Here is a 15,308-nt window from a genome sequence, read left to right as displayed (position 1 = left end):
AGAAATGTACGGGGAGTAAGTTGGCATAACAAAAATTCAGAGGGTGTAAAATAGGCTATTTTCAGCAGCACGTCACACTGTTGTACGATGAAGTATGCTTCATCATACATTAATCAGGCTTTCCTAACAACATAACCTCAATCTCTGATTTGATCAGTTTCAACAGACAATATAAAGGCACTCAAAGTGCTATTATTATTATTTTAACCAGTATGTATGTTAGACTATGTTAATATAACCATCACATCTGCAGTGGTTGGAGGTGGTCTCCCTACTAATAGAAAGTTAGACCCTGCTGTGTCTCACACTCACACACACACACACACACACACACACACACACACACACACACACACACACACACACACACACAGAATTTTATTCAAGATGGTGGACGGTGCATTACAAATGCTCTCGTCTTAAACAATTCACTAAAATATGGATCTGAAAACATTTGAGGTGAGAAATGGGCGAGGCAGTAACATTTCGCACTGCCTCGCTCTCTCTCTCTCTGCCTCGACATAAGGCAGTGTCGTTTTACGTCCCATAGCCGAGGGAACGGTAGACTGTGATTGGCTGAGACACAATGTAGCCTCTGTTTGACCAGGGTTTTCAGAAAAAAAAGGAGCAGTTCACCCAAAATAATTACTAATTCTCTATCGATTAAATGCCCCATAAAGCCGTGAATTCACTGAGATTTTTACATTTTGTCGGAGCCAATACTTTCATGTCCGGGCTTTGAATCTCTGCTGGTCATCAAATTATTGGCTCAGGAATGAGACAAAAACTAAATGAATCTCTGTGAAGTCAAGGCTTCATAAAGGTTAAAATTAGTACTTTTTTTTGTGAACCACGAATTAATTTCGCCCAGGCCTCGTTAGGCGCCACACCTCCACGCTGTGTCTTCCAGAGGACAGACCTTAAGAGCATATATGAATAGAGATGACATCCGAGTTCTCCTTCCATCCACTTGCATTAAGTTGCTCAAAAGCGCATGAGGCGATTTCACTCCTCCTTCCGGGTAGGAACAGAGTGCATTCTGGGATGGATTGGCCCCAAACACATGAACGCACTGCCGTTGAACGTGCACGAACGCGCACGAGTGTGCTGCCGTCGTGAACGTGCACAATGATGGTCAACGGACCAGCGCGTTCATGTGTTTGGGGCCAGGCTGCAATACCTTCATTCGGCCACTATGTCCATTTCGCCTCAGGGTTTCCGCTGGGTGCCTTCTCTATTCATATATACAACCAAAGGGACAGACAGTCCATTGGTTGTCCATGGTCGTCCTGTCCAATCACCCGCTGTTCCACTCCATTTTTGGAGACTTCTCCTTCCTCTCCATCCATCCATCGTCGTGGTGGTTGTTTTCATCTCGTTAGCCTTCGCCTCGCGGAGGCCAGCTCGGACTCGCGGCAGCAGTCCGACGTCAGCCCAGTTCCGCGGCTTGGCAAGACCCTCCCACAGGCCTGCACCTCGGAACCTCCAGGATATCCGGTTGGCTGTAGTACGGCCGCTCGGCCATCCCCCCTCCTCCCCCTTCATCTCCCGCCCCTCCTCCTCCTCCTCCTCCCCCTCCACCGCTGTCCTCTTCCGCCGTCCCAGCATGCATCATTCTGCCCGAGGCGGACAGAAGCTGGATGTCGGAGTGGGCGTTGGCCACCGTGTGGCGCCGCACGCCGCCGGACTTTTCCAGGTACGCCTCGCCGTCCTGCTCCACCAGGGGCGCCAGAGAGTAGTCAGAGGTGGTGGACGCGTGGTGGTGCTGGCTCACACAGATCTCCGGCCGGGACCGGTCTCTCAGTAACGCCTCCGAGAGGTGGGACTCTGCACAGAGAGACAGCCCTAGTCAGTATTTTTGGTTTAATAGTAACATTCATTAATATGCACACAGAATAACTCTTCCTACTTCCAGGCACCTTCCTAAATGAACAGAGCCTTATTAGTATCATCGGTAACACCTGTGAAGGAAGTAGGGAAGGGGCCCAGAAGTAGGAAGAGTTATTTTGTGTGCATAGATCCTATAGGCCTAAAATTAAGAAAAATATTCTGGACAAATTTGTGTCTTCTTTTCAGGAACACGGTTCATAATACAATATACACAACAACAACAAATATATTCGATGGTAGTACAATAGAAGGGGAAGTTCAGGGTATATAAAATGCTTCAATAAGATGACATGAAAATCCCTAATTTAAACACTTTGACTCTCCAAGACAGTTCGTCAGTCAAGAACTCAACTTTCTGTCTCTCCTACACTGTCTCCCTCTCAGCTTTCCTACTGTCTGTTTCTCTGACACTGTCTCCTTCCCGGCTGTCAACTCTCCTTTTGGAATACAAACTGTTCTTAAAACATTCGGCTCCCTGCTGTAAGAACAAAAGCAGGGCCAGGTCAAGTATTTGCTCACAAGCTGTTTGCCCATTTCTCTGTTTATACAGTACACGCATCAAACGAAACCTGTGTGTGTGTGTGTGTGTGTGTGTGTGTGTGTGTGTGTGTGTGTGTGTGTAAGACCTCACTAATTCCCGGGCAGCCCAACAGGGTGAGCTGCTCCCACAGTTGACTGTAACAACAAGAGATTAGCTCCTCATAAGAGGATCATACAGCTGCATACCGGCACTCTACTACCCTACACACACAGAAGAGCACCAGCATCAGAGGTAGGATCATGGGCGTAGCTTGAACTTGACCCCAGGGGGTGCGAATGTCTGGGGGGAATCCTGCGGGAATCCTGCGAGCGCACCAGGGGGGCAGTCAGACAGATATTTTGTGAAGCCACTAAGGAAATCGGGATTTCCTGAAAGTTCATATAATGGCCTGTTGTGGCGCTGTCATTGGGCCCAGAAAAACCCATGGCCCCATAGAAGTCCATGTATTTTGGCCCAACTTCACCTAGACTGTATTACATTAATAAACATGGTCATGAATACTTTCTGCTTCCAGTCACTAGTTTAAAGTCTCATTTCTAATGTCATAATATTCTTTTTGGAAAATGATGGTCCCATTTATAAATTTTTTTTACCATAAAGTCGCGCATGTTCTGAGGGGCGTGGCTACCGTTACAGTCTATGAACGGGATCCCCCACCCACTCGAGTCAAAATAAAAACCAATGAAGAAGAAGGGGGGAAGTCCCGCCTCGTTGTCTGGGCCAGCCAATGGGCCAGCTGTGCCCAAACGGATCTAGAAAGATGGCGACTTACAATACAAGGACTGACAGGCTTCATTTTACGTTCATGTTAGACCCGGGGAACGCTTTGTCCATATTTTTTACAGTCAATGGAGCGCACGCTACTGCGTGCGCGCACATTTTTTTTCACCTTTTATTAATAATAATAATAATGCAGAAGATAACTGACCTAGTAACAGGGTACTGTTATGCAGGACCTTGCCAAGATATGGAGAGATGACCATCTCCACCAAACGCTCCAACTGGAAATACTCTGCACTGTTGTCATGAACACCCTGCAGACAGACAGACACAGACACAGACACAGACAGACAGACAATTAACCCCATGTGGCCCTATTCTGGGTTAGGTGTACATTCAGCAAATATACAGTAGCAGATCTACAAACTCACAGTGCAACACATTGCACATCGCTATTTTTGACAAAGACAACTGGTGTAAAAAGCAGTGGGCCAAAATAGAACCCAGAGTTTACACACTTTATAAGGTGTCTACCTACTGTGTGTGTGTGTGTGTGTGTGTGTGTGTGTGTGTGTGTGTGTGTGTACCTGCAGTATTAGCAGCATCTGTGTGATGGCTGGAGGGATGCAGCCTGAAGTCCTCAGGTTGTCCTGCAGAGGGAGTTTTAATATGACCAGGTCCCTGAAGGCTAACAGACACATCTGTCTGACAGTCAACTCCTGACCCTACACACGTGCACGCACGCACGCACACACACACATGCACACACACACACACACAAATGAATACCATTTCTCAAATTCTGCGCTGACACGCAACTGAAAGACTCGATTCCCATACAGCGTTTGTGCTCAGCAGACAGCAGTGTGTTTCAACACTGCACGGTGAAGATACTTCGCACGTTATTATGCATGCAAGCATAAGAGCAAAGCAAGCATAACAAACTCACACCTCATGCAAAGACTAAGGACATATGGAAGGCCATTTTTATTTAGTATTACATTCTCATATTCTTGTTCAAATCAACAAAGACACCAGACGGCACAAAAATGAGAAAGAATATCAAATGTAACATTTTCAACTTCTTCATATATATTATATAATGATACGTATAGAAGACTGTTGTGTGTCACTTGGTAGAGGTGTGTGTGTGTCCGTGCGTGTGTGCATTCATGTGCATGCGTGCACTGCATGCTGGTGTATTTGTACCTGTACAGGGTAGAAGATGGCCTGTAGAGTAGGTAGAGTCTCAGTGAAGAACCGAATCCACATTTCAGACAGGATGAGGAGCTGTCTTTCTCCTGGACAAGAGACACAGAAGACAGAAAGACAAATCAAACCATCTTTTTTTACAGAACTTAATCTTGTCATCTTTAATCTGTACACCTCAAACAGGATGAGTATGTACGTAGGCTGTAGTGCAGGGCTCCAGAATAACTATTTACATTGGGAGCACTGTTGTGCTAACGTTTTTCATTTAGGTGAAAATATTCACCGTGCCTTTTTGCATGGTCACACCTGTTTGCGCCTAAAGGCAGAGACAGAGTCAGTTTTTGCCTTACGGAGGGGAGTCAAATGCACACAAAAACCACAAGCTTATTTACAGTCCTTACAGAGAGTCCCTGCGTGAGTTGCGTCGCTATTGTAGGCTTACGTTGGTCTATAATGTGCAATCAACTAATCATCCACTAGATAAGCAGCGATTTGACTCCATTGTATTCAAGTGCTGTGCTTGTGCTCCTTGTGAACATCCCTACCATAGTCAAGTGAGGGTCTCGCATAACACAGCAGCACTACATTTTATCATGTTACATAATCTGCATCGCTCAGCTGTTGAACCTACTGGTGAAGCTGGTCTATACAGTATATACAGTACTATATTAGCACTGGACAATCTGAGCCGACTGTTTTTGGGCCAAAGAAACGTGGCTGTTTTGTGTTGATCCTTTATCAAAACGTTTCCACATGACGTTCACGGATCAGTGCCTGGCAAGGAGTGGCTGTTGTTCTGTTCTGCAGTAGTGCTCGCTCGGTGGGCCAACTTTCTAGCTTTTCACACGACTCTTGGCTCACCAATTTGACAGATTTTAAAGGGAGGTAGACCGTACAAAATCTCGTGTCCCCCATTTGCTTCACCGGTTTTGACAGCAAGCCTGCCATAGCCTGACTTTCTTAAATACTTCCAACGATTTGGCAGCTTGCAGAACGTACACATCTTCATGAGCTGTCTTTACCAGGCTCTGAGTAGAGGGCACACTATTATATGGCAATCAAGTAGTCTGTCTGGTCTGAGGGCAGCAATTACTTGCGTCTGTCACCCATACCACATTATTGAGCACATTAATGTCTAGGCTGTATTCGGTTATTGTCGGTCTGATCATTTATCTCATGATATTCTTACCCATATTCTTACAAAATGCCATGTAGCTGAATTTGGAGTCCTGCTTCAACAGTCAAGTTTAATTTGTTTTTGTTAACACCACCACAAGGGCTATACCTAATGGTGTTATTGCTTGTTTAGCCCGATGAGTATGGTATTTGCATACAATACCGTACTAAAATAAACGTACCATAGTCGGAATGGCAGTGCGTCGGAATGCCACTCTGGAACCAATGGATTCCTGGGAATATTAAGAAAACTGGAAATTGTCAGCAGTATTGTCGCTGAGACAGGTCCTTGTGAGACACAGCCTGTGGAATAGCTCTTCCACCAAATCCATGAAGCCATCTCCTGCAACTTAATCAAATGGTCTCGCTGTATACAGTATCTTCACATTTTGGACTGCTGTATAATTTTCTTTGAAGAGCTAGTATAGCGAAGCCAGAAGTAAATCTCCAAGACGCAGGCCGGCATCTCGCCTTTGCTCCCTCTATCCACAATCCACATGTCGCTGCAAGCCTGAATTCCTGGTGTTCTTGCTGTCATCGGGTCCCATTTCACATAACCAACTGCATCGTTAGTGTCAGCACTGACGGCTAAATTGAAATCCAACCATACCGCCAAAGTTTGGTTTTTGATAGTTGTAAACTTTGCCTCCTCCATCATTCACTGCAGCTGTGTTTACATCTGAACGTCGTGTTCCCTCCCCAATCCCTGCACATCCATCATGGGTTGTTGTCACGTAAATCTTTTTATTTTGAACCCATTCTGACCGGGCACCCATTTTGGTGTCGGCATCATGTTATGCTTTAGCTATTGAAAAATAGCAGATCTACAAGCTCATATCGCGCCACCGAGTGGCGCGATACGAGCTTGTAGGTCTGCTATTTTTTGAAAAATCGAAGAACGACTGACATTTTTAGAATCTGATCTCAGGTCAGAATGGGTTCATCAGACCAGTGTGTGTCCAGTGGAAACCTCGTATGAATCTGATCTCAGGTCAGAATGGGTTAACACTTTATTTTCAACTAGACCGGTGCCTGGCTGTAGAGCAGAGGGAGATCCATTCCCCATCCGGCTATACAATACACATTGTACACGCCCCGTTCCACCCATCTTTCTTTCTGTAATCTCTCTCTGTGTCTCTTTATTCCTATATATATGGAGTTCTGTGTCGGGCATTCCCAAATATGGAGTGTTGTGATGTCAGAACAGGCAGCTCCATATATGGAGCCTGGGCAGGGGTCCTGTCCAGAGCCCGGACAGAGAGGCCTTTTGTGGCAGCTCTGGACAACCGTGTGGGGCCGACCGACTCGACAACCACCACCTGTGGTGGTGTGGATTGGAACGCGTGTGTCGAATTTGAAGTCGGTGGGGCGAGCGGTTCTCCAGTTACGTGCATTACAGCCGTACATTACAGAGACGTGGTGCATTTATATATATATATATATATATACAATCGAGCCTGCTCTGGAGGATTTCTTTCTGGAGTAAAAAAAAGCTGCACAGCATTTGACCACTGCCTGGAAGATCACTGAATACCTGTATGCTCTGCCATTGAAATGTTACGATTCCTGTTGGTTGCCACCTTACACAGTATTGCGCCAACAGCATGGCAGTATAGTGTCCCTTCAGAATCAGATGTCACGGTGGCTCATCATCCCCTGGGTGCCATTGGCCAGCTCTATGAGCTCAGTCTGTCACCGGATATTGGATAACCATCCAGTTGAAGCACTTTCTTTAGCGACTTTGCAACAAAGTCCCTGGTTTTTCAGCCCCTTCCATTACCCCAGGGTGTCCCTCTCCAGGTCTAAGCACTTTTCTGAAAGCCGTTCCTCTTGGCCGGATAGAGTTGACACGAAGGTTTCAAATTCTGTGACAGTATCTCAGGGAGTTTGTTACAGCTTCCTCCAGGCCCTGTGTCTTTACATGTTGAGATTTATGATTTGGGCACTCAGCTTATGTGCCAAGATCTTTAAAAGAAGTCTTTTGACACCTTCTCCAACATAGAAGACTTTGAAAAGACTTTTGAAAGACATTTAAAAGACTCCCCTCTAAAGGTAATTTGTCACAGACTACAGTATAAGATTTAGAAAAGACTGGGGATATTGCAGGGTCACTATTTGCAATAAACCTCAAATTTCGGTTTAGTTTCAAATGTAGCTTTGAAAGTCAACCTGTACCTGTAGCCTACTAAGAAGTAAAGTGCATCCTATTCTAAATGCTCAATGCTCGACAGAGCCACCTGTTTAATATCAATTTAACTGATTTGGTTTCAATTGAAACGAATGGTCCACAATGTTATCCTTTTAGCTCAAGGACACCACCCACCCCTCTCCCTTATGCCGTCTGGGAAACGATACAGGAGCATCAGTGCCAGGGTGGAAAGGATGCTCAACCGTTTCCTTCCCAAGGCAATCAGACTTTTGGAGTACAGCCTCCCTACTACATAGTATATATGAACAAAATAGATCAGATGAACTCTATTTTCAGTTCTTATTCCGTTTTTATCTGGTAATGCTGATTTTTATGCCATGAACTCATATAGTTTTTAAGATTAGTTTATTTCAGATCGATAGAGTATTTTTATAATGTCTTTAACTAGGAGAAACTAATAATATATTTATATATATATATATATATATATATATTACTTTGTTTTACTAAATCTATTCAGATGGGAAAACAAATGACAAATAAAGCAATCTTGAATGTTGAAGTCTTACTGTACATCTTTGACTAATACATTATTCAATCAATCAATCAATCAATCATTAAAATGGAAAATGTGAACGGGCCTTAACCCATTCTGACCTGAGATCAGATTCTAAAAATGTCTATTACATCCTGACAGTTTCATTATTTATCCAATTCTGACCTGAGATCAGATTCTAAAAGTGTCTTAGATTTTTCAATAGCTAAAGCATAACATGATGCCAACACCAAAATGGGTGCCCGGTCAGAATGGGTTAAAGGTGTGGACTAGGGATCTGGGTAGAGAATGTCAAAAGTAAACCAGTGTGTTTTTGTTTACTGTCTATCACCATGTACTAACAGAATCACTCACCCTCGTACAGCTGGATCCTTTCCAGGATGTGACTCAGTCCTTTGGTCAGGAGTTGGTTCTGTGGTGAAAACAGGGAAAGTATCAAAGTAACATCCTTCCTACAAGTCAAGAAAACGGCCTGGCTAAACAGCTCTCCGTGTGAGCAATAAACCTGAAAGATAATAATAATGACTAGCAAAAATGTCTCACTGGTCTCCACCAGGGCAGGTCAGGTCGTGGCCTCCTGGTTGCGCTATAATAGGCCAATGTGAAAAGGGTGCCATTTATCCTTATGCCTTTGAAGTTCAAGTTTTGAAGTTCGAGTTTACACTGGAATGATAAATGCCTAAATATCACACAAATGTGTTTGTGTGATAAACAGATAGAGCCATCTGCTGTGTGAAAGGGCTGTGTGTGAATTTGTGTGTGTCAACTGTCAACATATTCTCACATCCTCAGTGAGAATGTACAAACATTCCGGTGTAATTCCATCCATGTGTCATCTCTGTGATTGCTTTTTTTAATGCTTTTAGCAGTATTGCGCCTCTGTACTTTTGCAGTATTGAATTTTTTGTACTCAATCAAACATACTATAACAAAAACATTGCATGGATGCACCTGGGACGTATCCTCAGTGATGCATCAGGTCATCGGGGTTTCGGGTCTGTCAAACATCATACCCCTCACTCAGGCGACCCAGCCAGGGTGATCAAGTCCTGACTTACGTTCCAGTAGCTACCCTCAATCATGTCCCATTAGGGAAAGACGCACACAATCCGTTGCTCCGAAACTATACTCTGCCAGGACTGGGAGAACCAGATTCTGGCGCGTGGATGGACTAGGCTCTGTGGGTTGACTCCTGTCCGGGCCCCTCCTACATCTCACCAGGTCCACTCCTGCTCTCACCAGGCCCAGGACATGTGCGTGGAATCGCGAGGTTCACAGTTCGATCCCGGGCTCCCCCAAAGTCAGTGTCGAAGTGTCCTTGAGCAAGACTATGAACGCCTCCTTTCTGCCGACGTGCTGGTCGGTGCCTTACATGGTTTCCTCCACCATCGGTGTGTGTGAATGTGTTTGTGAACGGGCGAATGTAATGCACAATCTATGTAAAGCACTTTGGATAAAAGCACTACATTTTATAAATGCATCATTTACCATTTTATTTACTGGGCAGCTCCCAGTCTCTAAAATGAGAGAACTACATGGACACAAATAGCATCACTCCAAAACACAGAGCAGCCTTTCCAGTCAGTCACTCGGTGCGGTGAGGAAGTTCCCCAGCTCTCCCCGCTCCGTGACATGGTTCCTGGCAGTCAAGGCCCGCGCTGTGGCCAGACACACCGAACAGGATGGACAGCCCGCGCTGTGGCCAAGACACACCGAACAGGATGGACAGCCTGCGCTGTGGCCAAGACACACCGAACAGGATGGATGAGGCAGAGGCAGGAATGGCCTCTCCACACAGGAAGAGGACGACTTCCCGACGACACCTTACGTCCTGTCCCGACACCTCAAAAAGCATCTTGACAGCTAGAGTGACTGACTTTGTTTGCTTCATATCACAAAGTCATATTAGTAATCCCCCATACTCTCATCAAGAGTGATTTATATTTTCTAATAAACAGCAGGCGGGAGTTTGCCGTCTTGCACAAGGACACTTCGACAGGGAAGGATACGTGGCTATAGCAGGATTTGAGAGAAGAGAGAGTGCATGGGAAACCCATAGGATTACTGGTATTGTATCCTTCACCAGCGCAACATACTGTACAGTACATGTAGTAGTAGTAGTATATGGAGTTTAACGCCTGATGTATACTTACTATAATGCATCGTGTCTCACACTGAAAATAGCTGATCTATAAGCTTACAACGCCTTGCAGAGCAAGGCGTTGTAAGCCTATAGATCGGCTATTTTCGGTGTGCGAGACAGTGGTGGGTAAGCTAAGTATAAATGTGGCGTCAGTGTCTTGAGCAGTGAGCCCGGTTTAGACTCAGTGAGTCAAAAGGACTGAATGAAGGAGCAGCAGTCTCTCCCTCTGAGCGTTCCTGCTCTCCTGCTGCTCTAGAACAAAGTTTAGAAAGGAAGGTATTCAGTAATCAGCTTACGGTCACAGCGCCACAATTAAAGGGAACCCAGCCGCAACCGAGAGCTGCTTTCAAAACAATGTTGACAGTTTAGGAGAGAGACACAAGAGAAGACTGTGTGATCTGATCCCAGATGAATTTTGATTCCGATTCCGGACCAGCTAAGAGTGCATGTTAGCCTGGAAGCTGGAGTTGTGAGCCACGGACAAGAGAACATCGGCTGACCCACAGACCACATAATCACTGTCCACATGCCTTTAAGCAGGACATGAAAAATGTAAATAATTATACTTTTGTATTGTACATGTATTTGTTTGTATTGTACTGTAGGTATTGTATGTATGTGTGCGTGCGTGCATGCGCGTGCGTGCGTGTGTGTGTGTGTGTGTACACACTGTATGTATGCATACAAAACAAACACATCGGAGGTGAAAGAGTTGATTTACCTGGAGGTAGTCAGTGATGAAAGAGCCAAGTTCAGTCTTTAGAAGCCACCTAGAGAAGAAGAACAGTAGAACACAGCATGGAACAGAACCCAGTAGTACAGTACAGTACAGTACAGTACAGTACAGTACAGTACAGTACAGTACAGTACAGTACAGTACAGTACAGTACAGTACAGTACAGTACAGTACAGTACAGTACAGTACAGTACAGTACAATTATCCCATTTGAAAAGATATGCCAGGATCCCCCATAAGAGAACATTTTACGGCTCTAGCAGTGAGATCCTCAACCATTTTAATTTCAAGGACCCTCAGTTTGATATGCAATAGGCTACAGCACAGACCCACATTTAATGGCTTTTCAATCTCTGAGACCCCAATTTGTATTGTAAAACCAATGTTAATTTAACTCTGAGAGTGTACAAATGGAACCAACTGGACCCCGTCAGGGTCCATTTGGAAAGAACAGAACAGAACAGAGAATAGCAGATCACTGTAGAGTCGAACAGTGTATAACACAACAGATCAGAGTGGATCAAGTTGAACAAAGTACAGTGAACAAGACAATTTATTTTCTATACAGATCTTCTTCAACATGAACAGCAAACCAGCAGAGCTTCTCTGAGGATTCAATATGAACATTAGGGCTGTCAAAAAAAATCGATTCGAGTTAGAATCGCGATTCTAATGCCGTCCGATTCAGAATCGATTCTCATTTTCCAAAAATCAATTTTTTATTTTTTTATTATTATTATTATTCTTTTTGCACAAATGTACCTGTACCTGACAGGTACATTTGTGCAAAAAAAACAAAAAAACATGCACAGGTACTACCTGTGCATGCAATGCATTATGGCCTGGGTTTCTGCATAGTGCATTTACTACCAGCTAAGCTAAGCCTGCCAATTGTATTTATTTTACACCTGTTTTAATACTAATGTATTGTTCTGGTATTGAGTGAGAAGAGATTTTGTAACTTTTGTACTGGTTCAAATTTGTGCAAGCTAAATAAATGAGACATGTTCTTACTCTTGGATTTAACCTTTGTGTGTTTAAATCATTCAGTTGATAAAACCTTTACAATTATACAAGCTTTTTACTAAATGTACTCTGCTTTCATGCCAGAAGACTGGAGTAGATCATGCTAAAATTCTATTTAATTGTTTTTAATAAAAATAAAAAACTGCTTTAGAATCGGAAAAAAATCTTTTTTGAATCGAGAATCGGAAAAATCGAAAAGATCGTTTTTGAATCGAATCGTCACCCCAAGAATCGGAATCGAATCGAATCGTGGGACACCTAAAGATTCGCAGCCCTAATGAACATGTCAGAGATCAAGGCGAGAAGACAATTAGACCATGGAAAGACCGACCTACTCGATGCAGTGGAAATGAAGCCACGAAGAGAAGAAAAGGGATAGCGGGTTCAAAGACACCTCAACCGTGGAAAACCTCGCCCGCAATAAAGGGTTCACATCGAGGGAAATGAAGCCAACTCAGAAGTTGAGGAAGAAGGTCGCTAATTACCTGATGCTCTCGTTAAGGGTGTAGAGCTCGTTGGGCTGCAGTCCTCCTCCCTCAAACACCCTCACCACGGCTGTCTGAACACTGACACACACACACACACACACACACACACACACACACACACACACACACACACACACACACACACACACACACACACACACACACACACACACACACACACACACACACACACACACGGCAGGTCAGAGGTTTGTGGAAGGTCAGAACCTTCAGTTCTCAGAACCTGATGCTCTCGTTAATGAGAGAACCTGATGCTCTCCCTCAAACACCTTCACCACGGCTGTCTGAACACTGACACACGCTCGCACCCGCGCGCACACACACACACACACACACACACACACACACACACACACACACACACACACACACACGGCAGGTCAGAGGTTTGTGGAAGGTCAGAACCTTCAGATCTCAGAACCTGACCCAGGGCCTTCCTGTCCGGAAGTATAACGTCCAAATTCCTGTTTCATTATTTTCTTCATAACAATTAAATGAAGAATTCCCGCAGTAGCCGTTTTGAATTCTGTTGATAATGTGTACGTGAACCACTGTTAGTGGCAGAGGAAAAGGCACTGGGGCTTTAAGAAGGTATAGGCGGGGCCAAACGCCGTCCTGGACTGCCATAGACAACATTGTGTGGACTTATTTTCCACAGCAGATAAGAATTATCGCGCCGTTGAAGAGATTTACCGTTTGACCTGGGTAAATCTGCCAAACGCTCGGCATGGGGGGGGGGGGGGGGGGGGTGTTCAGGGTGTTCAGTGCCTTGCTCGCTGGCACTTTGTTAGTATGGTGTTGGTGCCACCCACGGCACCTCCAGGTCACAGGAAGAGACAAAAGAAGTTATCCCTACGGGTCGCATCTGCCCACTGCAACGTCCGTTTCCTACTGAACTTCCTGCCGAGGGCTCTGACCAGTTCCTGTGGCGAAACAGGAAACAGACAAGACACACGTGGCGTTTCTCCCAGGTTGGAAAGCCCAGTGGAGTCGAGTGGCTACGCTACTGTATCCTCACTAGCACACATTCACATTCTGACATACAGAAAGGTCATACTCATACATACCCATGCATATTGCACATTCAGCAAATGTACAGTAAAATCACACCCATGTGAACCGAGTGGTGCAAGTCCCCTCTTTCTTTTAGGTTCCATGACCTCAATTACCCCCAAAAAACATGAACTTTGAACATTCAGTGGATTTTCTGTGGTCTAGAGCTTTCTCTTGGGTTTGGAAGCCTTTTGAGCTGCAATGAAAACAGGTAAAACAGTGAAAACAGTGACATCTGCTGGCAAATCCCATTGACTTATATGGGATTTGATGGCTATTATATCACAAACAGCAGGAAAATCAGAGCACTTGTTTGAGCAGAAAATCTACTGAATGTTACATGTCACAATCCCTTTTAAGGATAAGTAATGCACAAAAATGAACTCACAGACCCAATCACACACGCACCACCTCGTGTTATACACACCTACACACACGCACACACACGTGCACAAACTGTCACACACTTCCTCTTAACATTCCTCCCACTGTATTCTCTTCCTGCTTGCAGACTCATAAAGGAATCAAAGGGAAGCAGGTCAGCTCACAAAAAAACAACAAAAACAAGCTAATGGTGGAAAACTACTCTCTTTCTTTTTGAGTGGTGCAACCACTCCAAGGAACAGCAATGTCCGTGTCCGCCTAACTATGTGACGTTAACCCACCCATGCACCTACAGTATGTGACTGTGAGCACCAGTATGACTATTAGTACCAGTAGGGGCGCTGTTGTGCCAGAAACAGAGAGAGAGAGAGAGTGCTGCACTGTTGGCTGCTAATGAGAGAGAGGGGGGGGGGGGGGGGGGGGAGTTTCACCACTCAGTTCACACGGGTATGATTTTTAACCCATTCTGACCGGGCACCCATTTTGGTGTTGGCATCATGTCGTGCTTTAGCTATTGAAAAATAGCAGATTTTTGAAAAATCGAAGAGCGACTGACATTTTTAGAATCTGATCTCAGGTCAGAATGGGTTAACAAACGAACACGTTTCTAAGGCCCACGGCTGACTCACGTTTCTCTTGGAGACAGACAGTAGGCCGAGAGGAAACAATGGAAATAATGATCCTCCTAGACCAGTGCTTGATCCTTTTCTGGATCAGAGCCCACTTGAAAAATCTTGAAAGCGTTTGCGTCCCACCCATCTGACCACTTAACACGGCAGCCTATTAAGTGGTCAGGCCGCGTGCATTTCGACCCAGTGTGGAAAATATGGGGCTTTTCACTAGAATAGTGAAAAGATAGAATTACGTCTAATCTGATTTTGATCAAATTAGTTAATAGGCTCTGGGCATAACTGTGGTCCCGAAGTTTGGATGCTCTGTATGTTCAGTTTCACTAAGCTCGCGTCGCAACAGTTACACCGGAAATACCTAGGAATGTCATGCGTTTCTGGAAACACACATGACCCGTCGTCGCGTCTCGAAAGGGCTGAGATCATCTTGGATGAAAACGTGACACACATCAAAACCTTTGGCGATAGTGTGTATGAACAGAAGAGAACATTATGTAAATATGAGGACACCATGACAGATCATGCTGTTGTTGCAATGGAGAGGGCTGACCAACTCAGTGTTGATTTGACTCAGCCTGACCAGA

General features: G+C 44.8%; 1 protein-coding gene across 1 annotated transcript in view; it reads right to left on the bottom strand.

Moving 5' to 3' along the window:
* Positions 1-1,528: 1,528 nt before the first annotated feature.
* LOC310858047 (proline-rich protein 5-like) overlaps positions 1,529-15,308 on the bottom strand; it is a gene marked incomplete at its 3' end in the record, with an annotated part of 29,752 nt that continues 15,972 nt past the window's right edge. Inside the window, exons 3-9 of the mRNA XM_083764095.1 lie at positions 12,635-12,715; positions 11,109-11,157; positions 8,599-8,656; positions 4,361-4,452; positions 3,739-3,876; positions 3,360-3,465; positions 1,529-1,827 (exon numbers count right to left, since the gene is read on the bottom strand). Of these exons, the coding sequence (XP_083620221.1) occupies positions 1,529-1,827; positions 3,360-3,465; positions 3,739-3,876; positions 4,361-4,452; positions 8,599-8,656; positions 11,109-11,157; positions 12,635-12,715 (823 nt within the window). The remainder of the gene's footprint in view (positions 1,828-3,359; positions 3,466-3,738; positions 3,877-4,360; positions 4,453-8,598; positions 8,657-11,108; positions 11,158-12,634; positions 12,716-15,308) is intronic.

This window comes from Protomyctophum parallelum (genome assembly GCF_964188405.1).
Source record: "Protomyctophum parallelum genome assembly, chromosome: 4".
Taxonomy (NCBI): domain Eukaryota; kingdom Metazoa; phylum Chordata; class Actinopteri; order Myctophiformes; family Myctophidae; genus Protomyctophum; species Protomyctophum parallelum.
The sequence above is the reverse complement of the archived record's forward strand: the minus strand, read 5'-3'. Positions and strand labels throughout refer to the sequence as shown.